This window comes from Schistocerca americana, chromosome 3, assembly GCF_021461395.2.
Source record: "Schistocerca americana isolate TAMUIC-IGC-003095 chromosome 3, iqSchAmer2.1, whole genome shotgun sequence".
NCBI classification, from domain to species: domain Eukaryota; kingdom Metazoa; phylum Arthropoda; class Insecta; order Orthoptera; family Acrididae; genus Schistocerca; species Schistocerca americana.
In genome coordinates, this window is record NC_060121.1 from 686,939,899 (window position 1) to 686,959,676 (window position 19,778).

The 19,778-nt window shown below is 38.8% G+C and overlaps 1 protein-coding gene across 1 annotated transcript in view; it reads right to left on the bottom strand.

Annotated features, from left to right (window-relative positions):
* The window catches only part of LOC124606313 (MAP kinase-activating death domain protein), a 612,624-nt gene that overhangs the window by 142,920 nt on the left and 449,926 nt on the right, over positions 1-19,778 (bottom strand). Inside the window, exon 69 of the mRNA XM_047138295.1 lies at positions 711-927. Coding sequence (XP_046994251.1) covers positions 711-927 — 217 coding nt within the window. The remainder of the gene's footprint in view (positions 1-710; positions 928-19,778) is intronic.

Genomic DNA, 19,778 nt, shown 5'->3' on the forward strand with positions numbered 1-19,778 from the left:
GTGACTCCTGTTTTCTGTTACAAAGGTAACACTTTATCCATGCAATTTGGATATTACTAATGCCATTACATTTTGTGGTCCACACATTTCAAGTATTTGGCAAGGTCATGGTTGCATTATGTAATAACAGGATAATTTTCTTGTTTAGATCTTCAAGAAATGTATTTGTAAAGTCCAGTATGCATTCGCAGTAGAGAATCCTTTGTGAAAGCCAAAATAAGAGGCAGTTAATACATCCTACACACAAAAATGTGACAGTATTCTATCATGGACCATTTCCTCCAAAAACCTTTGTATGAAACTGGAAACAGTGAAATGGTTATCTGCAGTTTATAGAGGGTGTTAATATAGCATAATAAATTTTGGAAACTATACTTCTAAATTACTTTAGCACGTATGAAAGGTAGTGTTAACTTTTCCCCTGAAGGAATATGTGTTAACCTCCCTTTACCCTGTTAAAATGATGTGTCTATAAGAGCATTAACTTAAACATAATCTGATACCATTTTGTCGGAAGAGCAAACATTAAAAATGGCAATCTGAAGTTATAGGGATAGAATCTTGTTTACTAGATTGGACAGTACTTCCAGGAAGGATTAAAATGTGTAAATTCAAGGTTTCTATTGGGAGAATTCCTGAGTATTCAAAAATTATTTAATGATATGATCTACTACATTTAATTGAGGCATATATTTGTATACTGTACTTACCAGGTTGTTTATTTGGTCCAGTAACTGGTTAACTTCTTGGCTGTAGACTAACCCAATATGGCTCTTTCCAAGCAGTCTGCGCACTTTACGCTTTATATCTAATTTATTGACATTCATCATGACCATGATTGCTACCAGGTTATACAACATTGTGGAAAGAAGTCGATCTTCATCATGTTCCAACCTTTTCCTTTCTGTGTCGCTGAGAGAATTATACCTGAAATGTAATATGGAAAAGACATATTACTGACAAAGGCACCGCATGACATTTTAACCTTTGGTAGCAGTAGGGTCATCATAGTGTGCCAGAATGTCTTCCCTCTGTGCTGAAGACATGTTTACTCATGATGCTGAGTAGATTCCTCAGTGCTGTAGACATATTTAGGTGGACTGTTTTTCAGTTAGCTGGAGGCATATCATTTCTGATGCTTTTTCCCAATAACTGGTTCACGTCACTCATCAGGACAGAGTTCAGAGAGTTGTTTCAAACCCCCCCACCCACACTGACACTTTTAACAGTGATGAATTTTCTACATAAATTTGGAGCAAGCACTGTCAGCTGTGTACATACCAGGTATAAGTAATGTTTGTACAGGAGATGTAGTTGATGTACATCACAAATCCATGACTCTAAATGTAATAGCAAAACGTTGGAGTTACGATACATTTGTGCAATAATTTTCCATGGGGAGTGGGGGGAAGGGCAGGTGAGAGGAGGACATATGAAGTACATAAAGCATAAAAGATGAAGCCAACCACCTTTATTATACATGACTGCAGCAAATAACTTTAAAATCAGAGCATTACCAACAGTTGAGATGGAAAGATACAGGCTTCGAAGGTTTTCATTGCTGAAAATGAGAAATTGTTGGCCACGAGATGCATGCTCAGACACACAAGTTTTGAATGAAATTATGTTCCAGGATTGCATGTGCTATTATTGAGAATGTTTCACATCTGTGACAACTTTCACAGCACTAGAGGAGAAGGCATATTCATTGATAAAGTGCTTTTCATCCGTATCGAAATCTCTGTATTGATGAAAATCTATAAGGCTTCCTATATTTCAGGCAACTTGTATGTTGTCCAGATGAAGAAGTTTGGAAAAAGGAAGATTAGGCTTTAACATCCCATCAACAATGGGGTCATGAGAGAGACAGAGTACACTCTTATACTGGGGAACCATCCTAGTATTTGCCTCATACAATTTAAGGAAATCATTGAAAACCGCAATTGGGATGATTGGATGGGAATTTGAACCATTATCCTCCCAAATGTGAAGCCAATGTATTAACACTGTGCCATCATGCTCAATAAGGAGGTTTGAAGTAACATTATTTACACTGATGCAAGTACACATTTCAGCGGACTGACCCAAAAAAGTGTAAACTGCAGGAAAGTGTAAAATTACAGGAAAGCATAGCAAACACAACAAGCTGTAAATTTTTTGCCTATTGTTCTCTGTTTATGAACACCACCAACTTTAATGTTTTGACCAGTGTTGTTTACAAGTTTTATTTACCATAACTTGAGAATGATTATCAATATCTTTTAAATTTGGTTTCAGACAGACTTTTCTTTCTGTGTTATATTTACACCATTGGACATGATTGGAACAAAGAAGGAAACATGCATTTGTGTATGTTAGCACTCAGCCACTGCCTTTGCGATTATGTGTCCAGCCACTGGCTTTGCAGTTATGTGTAAAGACAGTGACTGAGTGCTGACACGTGCAAACACATGCACAGGTTTCCCTCTTCGCTCTGCTCATGTCCAATGGTGTAAATAAACCATGGAAGCAAAAGCCTTTTTTGAAACCACATGAAAAAGACATTTGTATTCTAATGTGGTACTTATTGTTGATAATAATTATAAAATTATGGTAAATAAAACTTGTAACATAATATTGATTAAAACACTTAAGTTGGCAGTCTTTATAAATGGGGACAATAGGTGTGAAATCTATGGCTTGTTGCTGACAAGATCACTCAGTTCAGGGAGGTTCTGGATGAGAAAAATGGTGGAAATTGCCAGCATGTTACAGAGCATCTTGAGGAGGAATGTTTGCATCTGACATCAAATTGTACCAACCTAAGACTTCAAACCTAGTTCAGATTAGGGCATTTCACACAGAAGTAACAGCGGTTCATGAAAGTCCATTATAAAGACAGTCCTCTTCATAAGCATAGTTTATTTGTATAAATGACTGTGAAATTAAATTAAAGCTGTTGTAATACAGTGCAATGAGCAGAAGGGAGGTTGCTGCTACAGTCACTGTCATCATATCAGGATTATCATTATGAAAGTGATTCAACATACTTTCCCACCCTTCCAATCACTGCAAACTTATATTACAGGCAGCTGTGATCCAACATGCCAATAATGAAAAATGTATGATCAATAACTTTGCTTATAGTCTGCAGATTTTGCTTTGTACTGAAGCTGACTTTGAGAAGGAATATGATGCACTTTTTGCAGAAATATGTATGAAAATCAATGTTAATGGTCATGATAACATAAAAGAAAATTTTAAATGTGGGACATGTTGTAAAGCGGAATTTTTAATGATGGGAGAGCACTGTATTGAGAGAATAGGACTTCTGCTGGTGCCAACCAAAATGAACTATGTATTTTAAATGCTCGGTGTCTTCACTGGACCACAGCTACAAGGGGCAGTGAAATGAAAACTGAACACTTCTGTGATTCCATTCAAAAGTAATCAGCAAACACATTAAGACATTTATCCCACTGACAGATCAGATGATTAATTCCTGTTTTACAGAAAGCAATCAGTTGCTGACAGATCCACAACTGGACTTGCTCTTACACTTCCTCATCCAACTGAAACCGATGTCCAAGGATGTTTTTCTTCAGTTCACCAAAGATGTGAATACCACACAGTGAAAGATCCGGGCTGTATGGAAGATGCTGCAGTGTCTCCCAACCAAATCTCTGAAATGTAGCCTTCAGCTGATTGCTAGTGTGGGGTCAGGCATTATCATGCAACACAATGATTCTGTCTAACAGCATTCCTAGGCATTTTGACTTCATAGCATGTTGTGGTTTCTGCAAATTATCTTCATAGCCCTGTGCACTCATTTTCTTCAGGAAATCAACATGCATAGGGCCAGAGCATTTGAAGAAGAAAGTCATCATTATCTCACCAGAACTTGTGTGAACAGCTTTAGATTCCTTTGGAGGCAGAGATGTGGGATGTTTCCACTGTTGGCTTTGCCAATTGTCCTCGAGCTTTCAGAATGCTGTCAGTTGCAAGATAATGCCCGCCTCACACTTTCAATCACATGAAGGCAACGCTTCTGAAATTTGGCTGGGAAACACTGCAACATCCTCTGCACAGTCCAGATATTTCACCATGTGATTTTCACCTCACTGGCGACGAGAAGAGAGACAAGCATGGACATCAGTTTCAATCAGTTGAGGAAGGGCAAGATTGGGTGTGGTTGTGGATCCATCAGAGGCCGACCACATTCTATGAACCAGGAACTGATCATCTCAACTGCCAGTGAGATAAATGTCTTAATGTGTATGATGATTACTTTTGAATGGAATCATTCCATGGTACCACTGTGGTGGGTATGTGGTTTTCATCTCACCGTCCCTTGTAGATACAAAATATCATAACAGTGTTTCATCTGTCTCTGAGAAAATAACTTCTAGTTTTATGAAATGGATGAAGAAACATACCCTGATGACAACAATACTCAGCTATTCAGTAGGAGGTATTTTCCAAATTTACTTTTAGAAAATTATTCAAGGTGCGTATCCTGCAGAGCTGGACAGTTTGCTTGAAACTCAGAGTGTGCTGGTGAGAAACCTGACTGGAATAATAGTAATAACAATTCTTTCTTTATCCATACATTTAGAATAGAAAACCATAATAATTTCCACAGCAATCATAACAATTAAAAACAAAAGTGACACTGTAGAAGAATGATGGAGAATTAATAGGAAGCATCCAAGAAGGATAATGATATTTTAATATCAGTCAAATTTGAATGAATATTTCACTTAATTGTGGAGTGTACACCATTATGAAACTTCCTGTCAAATTAAAGCTGTGTCCTAGACTGGGACTCTAACCTAGAACCATGCCCTTCATGGATAATGTCCCTACCAACTGCACAATAGCAAAACACATGACTTGCCGTTACAGCCAGTCTCCTACTTTCAAAACTTCACGGAAATTGTCTTGCCTACCTTGTGGGGGTAGAAAGAAAGGAAATTGCAGGTAGTCTAGCAGCTTATGGGAATGGAAGTATTAATGTTTCCATTACTAAAGAATACTACATGCTTTGAAATATTATTGAGAAAGAGAAACTTTGAATTTGTTGCACACACATCAACAAATGTTTTGCATCACCCCAGTTCCCAGGACTCCTGGAGATAGAGGTTGACTGTGAATATTGTTCAGAGATGTCACTAAGCCCACCCAAAGATGTAAACAACCATCCATGAGCAGCACCTGTTAGACAGAGAGAGTCTGACAGCCGATTAGCTCCAGTCATTCCACCAGGAAGAAGGTACACAGCTTGTGTTGCCTGTAGTTCAACCATGCCTAGATGGTCAGTACCGTGGTTCGACTGCATTCACATTGTTACTTTGTGCCAGGAAGGGCTCTCAACAAGGGAAGCGTCCAGGCATCTCAGAGTGAACCAAAGCGATGTTATTTGGACATGGAGGAGATACAGAGAAACAGGAACTGCCAATTACATGCCTCGCTCAGCCCGCCCAAGGGCTACTATTGCAGTGGATGACAACTAACTACAGATTATGGCTTGGAGGAACCCTGACAGCAACACCACCATGTTGAATAATGCTTTTTGTGCTGCCACAGGACATAGTGTTATGGCTCAAACTGTGCGCAATAGGTTCCACGATGCACAACTTCACTCCCAATGTTCATGCTGAGGTCCATCTTTGCAACCACGACACTGTGCAGTGTGGAACAGATTGGCCCAACAACATGCCAAATGGACCACTCAGGATTGGCATCACTTTCTCTTCACCTATGAGTGCCACACAGTCAATCGTCAGAGATGTGTTTGGAGGCAACCTGGTCAGACTGAATGCCTTAGACGCACTGTCCAGCAAGTGCAGTAAGATGGAGGTTCCCCGATGTTTTGTGGTGGCATTATGTCGGGCCGACGTATGCCATTGGTGGTCATGGAAGACGCCGTAATGGCTGTACGATACGTCAATGCCATCCTCCAACCAATAGTGCAACCATAATAGCAGCATATTGGTGAGGCATTCATCTTCATGGATGACAATTTGTGCCCTGATCGTTCAAATCTTGTGAATGATGTCCTTTAGAATAATGACATCACTCAACTAGAGTGGCCAGTATGTTCTTCAGAAACAAGCCTTATCGAACATGCCTGAGATAGATTGAAAAGGGGTGTTTATGGACAACATGACTGAACAACCACTCTGAGGATTCTACGTCGAATTGCCGTTGAGGAGGGGGTCAATCTGGACCAACAGTGCCTTGATGAACTTATGGATAGTATGCCATGACAAATACAGGCATGCATCAATGCAAGGTTTAACAACAACAACGTTATACTATTGTACATATAATAATTTTTTCTTCTGATTTTCGATAAATTAGTGTAATCGATATTCTGATTTCATTTCTTTTTCTTTTTTTTCCATTGTGTTAAAGAAACTATAAACAATTTTCGATGTGAATATTAATGTTTATGTCAAATTGCAAGCAATATTATAACAAAATGGAAATGTAAGAAATGTTGAAACTGTTGTAAGATGTCAAAGTTGTAATTGTGCGTCTGGTCCATACGTAGGCAATGTATTAGGATATGTGGAATGCAAAACCTTTGGTGAATACCCTGTCTGTAGGGGAGCGGTAAAAGGTGGATGGCAGGCGAGCGCGGTAAAATGCACACGGGCTCGGCATGGCATAATGGGCTCAGCAGTAGTAGTCAGAGTTGGGCTTTGATCTGAGCAACACGTTCTGGATCGAGGAGGCTCTCCTGGAAAACGTGATTTCGTTGAGCCTCGGATGTGTCGTTTCTGACGCCTATACAGCATGGCAATATTCCATAGGCACTAAATGGAAAAATATTGCGACCCTATGAAGAAGTAAAGTGCCGATAAATCAAGAGCCATAGCTGTGATTGTATGTGTGCTCTGCGCTTCGCCATCTCGCCGCCCGCCAATCGCCGCATCAATACGAACAGGTTGAAACTTTTAGTACTGTATTCATGTGGACCAGTGTTACTTTTGTTCCTGACTGTTCAATAACAACTTAACTTTTACCAGAACTGTCCTATCATTTAATTATCCTCATCACTAACCTAGACAGGGTCCTTTCCACATGTTGTGCAATCGGAGGTCCCGAAATGAAGGTTTAAAGTTTATGTCAATAATAATTACATGCAGACCTATTATGTTAGAATGATGTTTAAAGAACTTTGTTATTAATGAATATATAGGCAAATAATATAGGTCTGACAAAGTTGGAAGATAATTTTGAAATTGGTTTAGTAATGAAGTTTAGTCAATTTGAGACAAAAATAATGATAGTTAAATGAGTAAGAAATAAGACAAAAGGAGTAGTAACTCATATATTGTAGGGACCGTTGACCTCTGCAGTTTGGTCCCTTTAATCCTCAAACCCACCAACCAACCATATATTGGAAATCTTGAGTGCTTAACGATTTCGATAATCAAAAATTTCAGTATAGTGATCATAACAGTTTCAGGGTCCCCCCCCCCCCCCCTTTTCTTTTCTATTCATTTAAATTCTGATATCAATATAATAGAAGGAAACATTCCCCGTGGGAAAAATTATATATAAAAACAAAGATGAGGTGACTTATCGAACGAAAGCGCTGGCAGGTCGATAGACACACAAACAAACACAAACATACACACAAAATTCAAGCTTTCGCAACAAACTGTTGCCTCATCAGGAAAGAGGGAAGGAGAGGGGAAGACGAAAGGAAGTGGGTTTTAAGGGAGAGGGTAAGCATACCTGTCCTTTTTTCCCCCTAAGGTAAGTCTTTCCGCTCCCGGGACTCCTTACCCTCTCCCTTAAAACCCACTTCCTTTCGTCTTCCCCTCTCCTTCCCTCTTTCCTGATGAGGCAACAGTTTGTTGCGAAAGCTTGAATTTTGTGTGTATGTTTGTGTTTGTTTGTGTGTCTATCGACCTGCCAGCGCTTTCGTTCGGTAAGTCACCTCATCTTTGTTTTTACATTTAAATTCTGAAGTGTACTGAACTGATTTGACCAGTAAAGTTAAAGTCAATATAAAACCAAAATTTATCATTGTTTTACCTTTTTCAAAATTGACATTGTATGTGTGTTTCGAAAGTGCTATTTCTAGGGTAATCTATGCCCGATTTTAATCAGATCAATAGACAGTACGAAGTTTGTAGTAAACATTATAGTGTAATGTTGTGTAAATATGGCTTGTCCATATTGGTACAGAAAGTGAAATTATCAGTTCAGTAGATTTTCTGGTTCTAAAATTTACCATATTATGCAGTGTCATTACGTGTTGTTTTGTATGAACGTACATCAACTTGTGTTGGGAAGAAACTCAGTTAATGCCTAATTAGGCTGGCGACCATATTATTAACAATTTGGTAGCATCTGCTGTGTCGTTTTTTGTCTGTCCTAACGTGTAGTTGCACATCAGACTTGCTTGACGTATCATTGTTGTTACTGAGTGGGTGGAAGTCTGATTTTGCCTCCATTCAGGTACATGCGGTCAACATACATACTAAAATCCTTTCTTATAAGGTGAAGCCCGTCAACTTACCATAGTACAGGCTTTAATAAGTATCGTGCTCAGTAGCGTAGGGTTACAAGTGGCTTCCCGGTGACAGGACATCCAGTTGTTGTCGGTCACAAATTAATGTGACTACCGAACAGTGGATGTTCAGTGGCACGAATTGCAATAATAATTAGTAAAGTAAATAGCAGTGAACGTCAAGTACGATAGTGTGGTGTAATTTGCGTTCAGCATGGACAAGAACGTAGAAACAGTAGATGTGCCAAGCGTAATGGAAAATGCGGCTGGCAGTAGCAGGAGTTTACGCTGCCAGATAACAGGTGGCATGAGTGGAAGACAATTGGCGTACATACAATATCACAAACACGTTAACGAACAGATTGAAATGTCGAGATCGTCTCGAACACAGCAAGGAATAAAACAGGGAGTAGAGGGTGACTTTGTAGATGATAGTGGGTATGTGAATGAATCCACTGACATGTTTGATTCTCCACAGATAAAGAAAGGACCGAAAGAAACTTTTGAAGTAGGATCGGAACACACTGATTCCGTAGAACAAAACAGTGTGAAAATTTTAAGCATGAACGACTTATTTGAACAATTAACCAAACAAATTGCAGTACAGAATGATCAGCTTCAAAAACATGTTGGTAATCAGGTTAGTCAGCTTAAAACACACATTGACGAGCAGCTTAAAACACAGAATGATCAAATTAAAAGACACGTTGATGAGCAAGCTTAAAACACAGAGGCATCAGCTCAAAACACAGAATGATCAGATTAAAGCACAGGTCAAAGAACAAGGAATTAAAATTAGTAAACAAATAGAACAGCTAGAACAAAAAGTGGGTAATTTAAGCTCTGTAGTAAATACTATGAAATTTGAAATTGACACAATTAATCAAAATATGGATATTATGCAGGGGGAAATTGACAACATTAACAGTAGGTTTGATGTCGAAATTCTCAACATCCAAGAGAAAGTAGAGCCTCTAGTTGAAACAAAAGTAGACGAAAAAGTTTTCGGTCTTAAAACTGAGATCGTAAACAAATGTCAACACGGAATCTCACAGTTGAAAAAGGCAGTTTCAGACACTGAAAGAGATTTAGGTGAGAAAGTTACTGGATGTGTACAAAAACGTGAACAAAATACTTCGAAAATTCAAGGCAAAATTTTCGATCTTGAGAGTAAAATTAAAGATAAACCTGGTGTTGTCTGTAATGGCACACCACTTACGAAGCTGTTAGAAGGTGAGGAACGCTTCGATCCCGCCAAGAAACATAATGGATGGCATCCATTAGATTTCATCAAAAATTGCAAGAGAATGTTTCCTGAACACTTGTCTGGTCAGGAAAAGATAAACGTAGTAATTAGCGCCTTAGCAGGTGATGCTAAGCGCTGGGGAATTAATTTAAATACTGAACGAATGACGTTCGGAGAATTTAAGCAAAAATTTACGGAAGAATATTGGTCCGAACAAAAACAGGATCATTTGTGGCGCAAGTTTATCATGGCCAAACTTCATGATAACAGGGGCAGGAATTCTTTGAAAGATTTCTGTGAATATTGGTACCGGAAGTTGACGCATTTAAGAGGAAGAAGATCCGATTCAGAAATCATCTGGGAGCTATATAAAAAGCTTCCAGAAGATTCAAAGAGATACGTGGGAAGCAATCATCGCAACTTCCAAGCATTTCTTGAAAGGGTCGAAGACGAAGACCACTGGCGTGAATGTCGTGCCAATTATCAAAATTTTGGTAACAGAAACAATCGTAATCACGACGAGAGAAATGACGGCGATGGGTTTCGCGTCAATATGATACAAAGAGGTAGAGGCAGAGGAAGAGGAAGTTATTCAGGTCACGGTAGAGGGTACACCGTGCAAAATAATAACGATGCGGGAAACTGATTTCCGTGAACGTTGCAGGCCAAACGGAAGCGGACAGTACATACCGGCCCCAATTTAAGAAATGTTACCGGACTGACAGTAAAATTATGAGACAGGTTAGAGACAGGCATGGAACGACGCAATGTGTCATTGCGGAACAAGCGTCAGGTGCGCGCACAGATGACTCATCTTCGCTGCGCAGAGTGCTACATATTAACAGGCGAGTGGAGCATCAGGGGGCAACGGCCCAGCCTAGCAGAACAGCTGTTCAGAGAGAAGCCGCTAGCAATGCGGCAGCATTAGATACGAACATTGCCGTAAGAACAGGTGAATACATTACGAGTGGTAATTCCGTGGCGAAGGAAATAAGAGGTGAAACAGTGGATACACAGAGAGGTGCGGTTAGCAGTATCAGCAATAAAGTAAATGGCGAGAATGAGTTAGCAGAAGTAACTGATTGGCATGTGCAGATCGACGATCTGTACAAGGGCCTAAAGCAATGTGATTGGGAGGATTTTAAGAAGGAGAATGAGGCAAGGAGATTAATTAGTGAAAAAGGAGATAGTAGGGACGTCGATAAGGTGACGTGGCCCGAATTTAAAGAGGAGAGAGTAAATAGCGCTGCGCAAAGTACGCGTGCTTCCGATAGGACGAAGGTTAAAGATAGCAAGGAATTGGAGGATGAAATCCTAAGCATTGACGAGGAAGTAACTTCTGTTAACAATCCGCCAACAGTACAAGCTGCTACCGAAAGGCACCGTGGGGAAGAGGCAGGTGATTACCTAAAAGTAATTGAAGTCCACGAGGATTACACTAAATATGAAGTAACAGAGGATGTGAGTAAAGCTGATAATGAGGCCGTTGTGTCAAAAGAGGATATTGAATTAAAATTAAGGCCTGACGAAAATGTAGAGGGAGAACTTAGTGCCTGTCTCAGAAAAGCTTTTATGTTAGAACCTGAAAGCGAGCCAGAATGGTCGGATTCTGACGAGTGTTCAGATGATGAATATTTCGGTACTAGTGAAAATAATGGGGGTACAGCTAATTGCTATATTGTACCTAATGATGACATAGTTTCAAAACAAAATCCAGATGTTGAGACTGAACAAAGAAAGAAAGAGCCACCGGATGACTCAGTGTTTATTTTGCAACGAGTTCAAGTAAGTAAAGACTCTGAACTCCAGAAACCGAAAAAGCCTCCAGATATAAATGGTTCACAGGTCAGGAACGTATCTTGGGACAATGTCACAGTCGGCCAAGGTGCGTTGTGGATAAAACAGGAAGGGGCATGATTTAGAGTTTGGGGCAGATTTATATTGGACTTTGAGAATGTCATGAACCTTACATCTTGAATCTACTGGGTTCCCACCAGAAGAAATTTTGTTAGGCAGCAGGAGTAAAAGTTTAATTGATGCAAAACTAGAGTTTCCACCTTGTACAAGTTTGGGGCTGAATCAAAAGAAAGAATTAGTCAGAAAAAGGGCAAAGCAAAAAAGCTGAATCTAGATCTAAAAGATATGATAAAAATCTGAAAGTTTCAAAATTTAAAATTGGGGATTATGTTCTTTTAAAAACCCACGAAAAGTCTAGTGAACTGAACCATGAAATTTCCAAATTTAAATATATTTATAATGAACTGTATATAATACAGAACATTCCACACGATAATGCTTACTACCTGATCTACCCAAAATCCAAAAGACCTTTAGGTGCAAGAAATGTTGTGGACCTGAAACTGTATGTTCCTAGGAGTGAGTGACCTAAGTACACTCAGAGAGCAATTTGCAGTAAATGTGATGTATCTTATGCTGAAACTAATTTATTCCAAATGTAACTAATCTTTGTAAATATATGTGTACCAATATCAGTGTGCTAATGTACTTATGTGAGTTTCAGATTACCAAATGTACTGTAAATGTAAAGATGTATGGAGAAAAGGGCTGAAAAGAAAGGGTAAATGCTGCAAGCCAAATAAAAGATGGGACTGTCAAAAATCAAAGTGGGCAGTATATGAGTCATAATATAAAGGACTGCCAAACACCAATGAGGGCAGATAAATAGTCAATGGAGAATTGTAAGTGTGGTACAGGTGATGTGGTAAAATGATGGGAAATGGACTGCCCAAATCCGAATAATAGGCAGCAAATATGTGTAGTAAATTTTCTGAATATTATTGTGTGGTTATTAGTAAATAAGGAAGTGGACTGCCATTCAATGCAAGCAGCATCAAATTGTCTTATGGTGTATATAGGTATTTGTATTTGCTTTTGTAATTAAGTGTTACTGTTCCAGATTAGAAATTATTTCTTTGAGAAATTTAGTAAAAATGAGTAATGTGCTAATTAAATAATGTTGTGATAGGAGGTTGGACTGTGCCAAAGGCACTTAAGTAAATGATAAGTAAATGTTCTTGATATGTTAAAAAAGTGTAGACCTATATAATGTGAGTGAAAGGAAGTTTGTGCTATAAATTTTTTTGGGGACATTCACATAAAGATTCAGAACCACTGTATAAATGTAAAATTCAGTGTTCCCATCAAATTTGCACTTAGTGAAATTTACTGGAAACAGGGGCATGTGTAACAACAACAACGTTATACTATTGTACATAAAATAATTTTTTCTTCTGATTTTCGATAAATTACTGTAATCGATATTCTGATTTCATTTCTTTTTCTTTTTTTGCCATTGTGTTAAAGAAACTGTAAACAATTTTTGATGTGAATATTAATGTTTATGTCAAATTGCAAGCAATATTATAACAAAATGGAAATGTAAGAAATGTTGAAACAGTTGTAAGATGTCAAAGTTGTAATTGTGCGTCTGGTCCATACGTAGGCAATGTATTAGGATATGTGGAATGCAAAACCTTTGGTGAATACCCTGTCTGTAGGGGAGCGGTAAAAGGTGGATGGCAGGCGAGCGCGGTAAAATGCACACGGGCGCGGCACGGCATAACGGGCTCAGCAGTAGTAGTCGGAGTTGGGCTTTGATCTGAGCAACACGTTCTGGATCGAGCAGGCTCTCCTGGAAAACGTGATTCTGTTGAGCCTCGGATGTGCCATTTCCGACGCCTATACAGCATGGCAATATTCCATAGGCACTAAATGGAAAAATATTGCGACGCTATGAAGAAGTAAAGTGCCGATATATCAAGCCATAGCTGTGACTGTATGTGTGCTCTGCGCTTCGCCATCTCGCCGCCCGCCAATCGCCGCATCAATACGAACAGGTTGAAACTTATAGTACTGTATTCGTGTGGACCAGTGTTACTTTTGTTCCTGACTGTTCAATAACAACTTAACTTTTACCAGAACTGTCCTATCATTTAATTATCCTCATCACTAACCTAGACAGGGTCCTTTCCACATGTTGTGCAATCCGAGTGCCCCGAAATGAAGGTTTAAAGTTTATGTCAATAATAATTACCTGCAGACCTATTATGTTAGAATGATGTTTAAAGAACTTTGTTGTTAATGAATATATAGGCAAATAATATAGGTCTGACAAAGTTGGAAGATAATTTTGAAATTGGTTTAGTAATGAAGTTTAGTCAATTTGAGACAAAAATAATGATAGTTAAATGAGTAAGAAATAAGACAAACGGAGTAGTACCTCATATATTGTAGGGACCGTTGACCTCTGCAGTTTGGTCCCTTTAATCCTCAAACCCACCAACCAACCATATATTGGAAATCTTGAGTGCTTAACGATTTCGATAATCAAAAATTTCAGTATAGTGATCATAACAGTTTCAGGGTCCCCCCCCCCACCCCCTTTTCTTTTCTATTCATTTAAATTCTGATATCAATATAATAGAAGGAAACATTCCCCGTGGGAAAAATTATATATAAAAACAAAGATGAGGTGACTTACCGAACGAAAGCGCTGGCAGGTCGATAGACACACAAAATTCAAGCTTTCGCAACAAACTGTTGCCTCATCAGGAAAGAGGGAAGGAGAGGGGAAGACGAAAGGAAGTGGGTTTTAAGGGAGAGGGTAAGCATACCTGTCCTTTTTTCCCCCTAAGGTAAGTCTTTCCGCTCCCGGGACTCCTTACCCTCTCCCTTAAAACCCACTTCCTTTCGTCTTCCCCTCTCCTTCCCTCTTTCCTGATGAGGCAACAGTTTGTTGCGAAAGCTTGAATTTTGTGTGTATGTTTGTGTTTGTTTGTGTGTCTATCGACCTGCCAGCGCTTTCGTTCGGTAAGTCACCTCATCTTTGTTTTTACATTTAAATTCTGAAGTGTACTGAACTGATTTGACCAGTAAAGTTAAAGTCAATATAAAACCAAAATTTATCATTGTTTTACCTTTTTCAAAATTGACATTGTATGTGTGTTTCGAAAGTGCTATTTCTAGGGTATTCTATGCCCGATTTTAATCAGATCGATAGACAGTACGAAGTTTGTAGTAAACATTATAGTGTAATGTTGTGTAAATATGGCTTGTCCATATTGGTACAGAAAGTGAAATTATCAGTTCAGTAGATTTTCTGGTTCTAAAATTTACCATATTATGCAGTGTCATTACGTGTTGTTTTGTATGAACGTACATCAACTTGTGTTGGGAAGAAACTCAGTTAATGCCTAATTAGGCTGGCGACCATATTATTAACAATTTGGTAGCATCTGCTGTGTCGTTTTTTGTCTGTCCTAACGTGTAGTTGCACATCAGACTTGCTTGACGTATCATTGTTGTTACTGAGTGGGTGGAAGTCTGATTTTGCCTCCATTCAGGTACACGCGGTCAACATACATACTAAAATCCTTTCTTATAAGGTGAAGCCCGTCAACTTACCATAGTACAGGCTTTAATAAGTATCGTGCTCAGTAGCGTAGGGTTACAAGTGGCTTCCCGGTGACAGGACATCCAGTTGTTGTCGGTCACAAATTAATGTGACTACCGAACAGTGGATGTTCAGTGGCACGAATTGCAATAATAATTAGTAAAGTAAATAGCAGTGAACGTCAAGTACGATAGTGTGGTGTAATTTGCGTTCAGCATGGACAAGAACGTAGAAACAGTAGATGTGCCAAGCGTAATGGAAAATGCGGCTGGCAGTAGCAGGAGTTTACGCTGCCAGATAACAGATGGCATGAGTGGAAGACAATTGGCGTACATACAATATCACAAACACGTTAACGAACAGATTGAAATGTCGAGATCGTCTCGAACACAGCAAGGAATAAAACAGGGAGTAGAGGGTGACTTTGTAGATGATAGTGGGTATGTGAATGAATCCACTGACATGTTTGATTCTCCACAGATAAAGAAAGGACCGAAAGAAACTTTTGAAGTAGGATCGGAACACACTGATTCCGTAGAACAAAACAGTGTGAAAATTTTAAGCATGAACGACTTATTTGAACAATTAACCAAACAAATTGCAGGACAGAATGATCAGCTTCAAAAACATGTTGGTAATCAGGTTAGTCAGCTTAAAACACACATTGACGAGCAGCTCAAAACACAGAATGATCAAATTAAAAGACACGTTGATGAGCAAGCTTAAAACACAGAGGCATCAGCTCAAAACACAGAATGATCAGATTAAAGCACAGGTCGAAGAACAAGGAATTAAAATTAGTAAACAAATAGAACAGCTAGAACAAAAAGTGGGTAATTTAAGCTCTGTAGTAAATACTATGAAATTTGAAATTGACACAATTAATCAAAATATGGATATTATGCAGGGGGAAATTGACAACATTAACAGTAGGTTTGATGTCGAAATTCTCAACATCCAAGAGAAAGTAGAGCCTCTAGTTGAAACAAAAGTAGACGAAAAAGTTTTCGGTCTTAAAACTGAGATCGTAAACAAATGTCAACACGGAATCTCACAGTTGAAAAAGGCAGTTTCAGACACTGAAAGAGATTTAGGTGAGAAAGTTACTGGATGTGTACAAAAACGTGAACAAAATACTTCGAAAATTCAAGGCAAAATTTTCGATCTTGAGAGTAAAATTAAAGATAAACCTGGTGTTGTCTGTAATGGCACACCACTTACGAAGCTGTTAGAAGGTGAGGAACGCTTCGATCCCGCCAAGAAACATAATGGATGGCATCCATTAGATTTCATCAAAAATTGCGAGAGAATGTTTCCTGAACACTTGTCTGGTCAGGAAAAGATAAACGTAGTAATTAGCGCCTTAGCAGGTGATGCTAAGCGCTGGGGAATTAATTTAAATACTGAACGAATGACGTTCGGAGAATTTAAGCAAAAATTTACGGAAGAATATTGGTCCGAACAAAAACAGGATCATTTGTGGCGCAAGTTTATCATGGCCAAACTTCATGATAACAGGGGCAGGAATTCTTTGAAAGATTTCTGTGAATATTGGTACCGGAAGTTGACGCATTTAAGAGGAAGAAGATCTGATTCAGAAATCATCTGGGAGCTATATAAAAAGCTTCCAGAAGATTCAAAGAGATACATGGGAAGCAATCATCGCAACTTCCAAGCATTTCTTGAAAGGGTCGAAGACGAAGACCACTGGCGCGAAAGTCGTGCCAATTATCAAAATTTTGGTAACAGAAACAATCGTAATCACGACGAGAGAAATGACGGCGATGGGTTTCGCGTCAATATGATACAAAGAGGTAGAGGCAGAGGAAGAGGAAGTTATTCAGGTCACGGTAGAGGGTACACCGTGCAAAATAATAACGATGCGGGAAACTGATTTCCGCGAATGTTGCAGGCCAAACGGAAGCGGACAGTACATACCGGCCCCAATTTAAGAAATGTTACCGGACTGACAGTAAAATTATGAGACAGGTTAGAGACAGGCATGGAACGACGCAATGTGTCATTGCGGAACAAGCGTCAGGTGCGCGCACAGATGACTCATCTTCGCTGCGCAGAGTGCTACATATTAACAGGCGAGTGGAGCATCAGGGGGCAACGGCCCAGCCTAGCAGAACAGCTGTTCAGAGAGAAGCCGCTAGCAATGCGGCAGCATTAGATACGAACATTGCCGTAAGAACAGGTGAATACATTACGAGTGGTAATTCCGTGGCGAAGGAAATAAGAGGTGAAACAGTGGATACACAGAGAGGTGCGGTTAGCAGTATCAGCAATAAAGTAAATGGCGAGAATGAGTTAGCAGAAGTAACTGATTGGCATGTGCAGATCGACGATCTGTACAAGGGCCTAAAGCAATGTGATTGGGAGGATTTTAAGAAGGAGAATGAGGCAAGGAGATTAATTAGTGAAAAAGGAGATAGTAGGGACGTCGATAAGGTGACGTGGCCCGAATTTAAAGAGGAGAGAGTAAATAGCGCTGCGCAAAGTACGCGTGCTTCCGATAGGACGAAGGTTAAAGATAGCAAGGAATTGGAGGATGAAATCCTAAGCATTGACGAGGAAGTAACTTCTGTTAACAATCCGCCAACAGTACAAGCTGCTACCGAAAGGCACCGTGGGGAAGAGGCAGGTGATTACCTAAAAGTAATTGAAGTCCACGAGGATTACACTAAATATGAAGTAACAGAGGATGTGAGTAAAGCTGATAATGAGGCCGTTGTGTCAAAAGAGGATATTGAATTAAAATTAAGGCCTGACGAAAATGTAGAGGGAGAACTTAGTGCCTGTCTCAGAAAAGCTTTTATGTTAGAACCTGAAAGCGAGCCAGAATGGTCGGATTCTGACGAGTGTTCAGATGATGAATATTTCGGTACTAGTGAAAATAATGGGGGTACAGCTAATTGCTATATTGTACCTAATGATGACATAGTTTCAAAACAAAATCCAGATGTTGAGACTGAACAAAGAAAGAAAGAGCCACCGGATGACTCAGTGTTTATTTTGCAACGAGTTCAAGTAAGTAAAGACTCTGAACTCCAGAAACCGAAAAAGCCTCCAGATATAAATGGTTCACAGGTCAGGAACGTATCTTGGGACAATGTCACAGTCGGCCAAGGTGCGTTGTGGATAAAACAGGAAGGGGCATGATTTAGAGTTTGGGGCAGATTTATATTGGACTTTGAGAATGTCATGAACCTTACATCTTGAATCTACTGGGTTCCCACCAGAAGAAATTTTGTTAGGCAGCAGGAGTAAAAGTTTAATTGATGCAAAACTAGAGTTTCCACCTTGTACAAGTTTGGGGCTGAATCAAAAGAAAGAATTAGTCAGAAAAAGGGCAAAGCAAAAAAGCTGAATCTAGATCTAAAAGATATGATAAAAATCTGAAAGTTTCAAAATTTAAAATTGGGGATTATGTTCTTTTAAAAACCCACGAAAAGTCTAGTGAACTGAACCATGAAATTTCCAAATTTAAATATATTTATAATGAACTGTATATAATACAGAACATTCCACACGATAATGCTTACTACCTGATCTACCCAAAATCCAAAAGACCTTTAGGTGCAAGAAATGTTGTGGACCTGAAACTGTATGTTCCTAGGAGTGAGTGACCTAAGTACACTCAGAGAGCAATTTGCAGTAAATGTGATGTATCTTATGCTGAAACTAATTTATTCCAAATGTAACTAATCTTTGTAAATATATGTGTACCAATATCAGTGTGCTAATGTACTTATGTGAGTTTCAGATTACCAAATGTACTGTAAATGTAAAGATGTATGGAGAAAAGGGCTGAAAAGAAAGGGTAAATGCTGCAAGCCAAATAAAAGATGGGACTGTCAAAAATCAAAGTGGGCAGTATATGAGTCATAATATAAAGGACTGCCAAACACCAATGAGGGCAGATAAATAGTCAATGGAGAATTGTAAGTGTGGTACAGGTGATGTGGTAAAATGATGGGAAATGGACTGCCCAAATCCGAATAATAGGCAGCAAATATGTGTAGTAAATTTTCTGAATATTATTGTGTGGTTATTAGTAAATAAGGAAGTGGACTGCCATTCAATGCAAGCAGCATCAAATTGTCTTATGGTGTATATAGGTATTTGTATTTGCTTTTGTAATTAAGTGTTACTGTTCCAGATTAGAAATTATTTCTTTGAGAAATTTAGTAAAAATGAGTAATGTGCTAATTAAATAATGTTGTGATAGGAGGTTGGACTGTGCCAAAGGCACTTAAGTAAATGATAAGTAAATGTTCTTGATATGTTAAAAAAGTGTAGACCTATATAATGTGAGTGAAAGGAAGTTTGTGCTATAAATTTTTTTGGGGACATTCACATAAAGATTCAGAACCACTGTATAAATGTAAAATTCAGTGTTCCCATCAAATTTGCACTTAGTGAAATTTACTGGAAACAGGGGCATGTGTAACAACAACAACGTTATGCTATTGTACATAAAATAATTTTTTCTTCTGATTTTCGATAAATTACTGTAATCGATATTCTGATTTCATTTCTTTTTCTTTTTTTGCCATTGTGTTAAAGAAACTGTAAACAATTTTTGATGTGAATATTAATGTTTA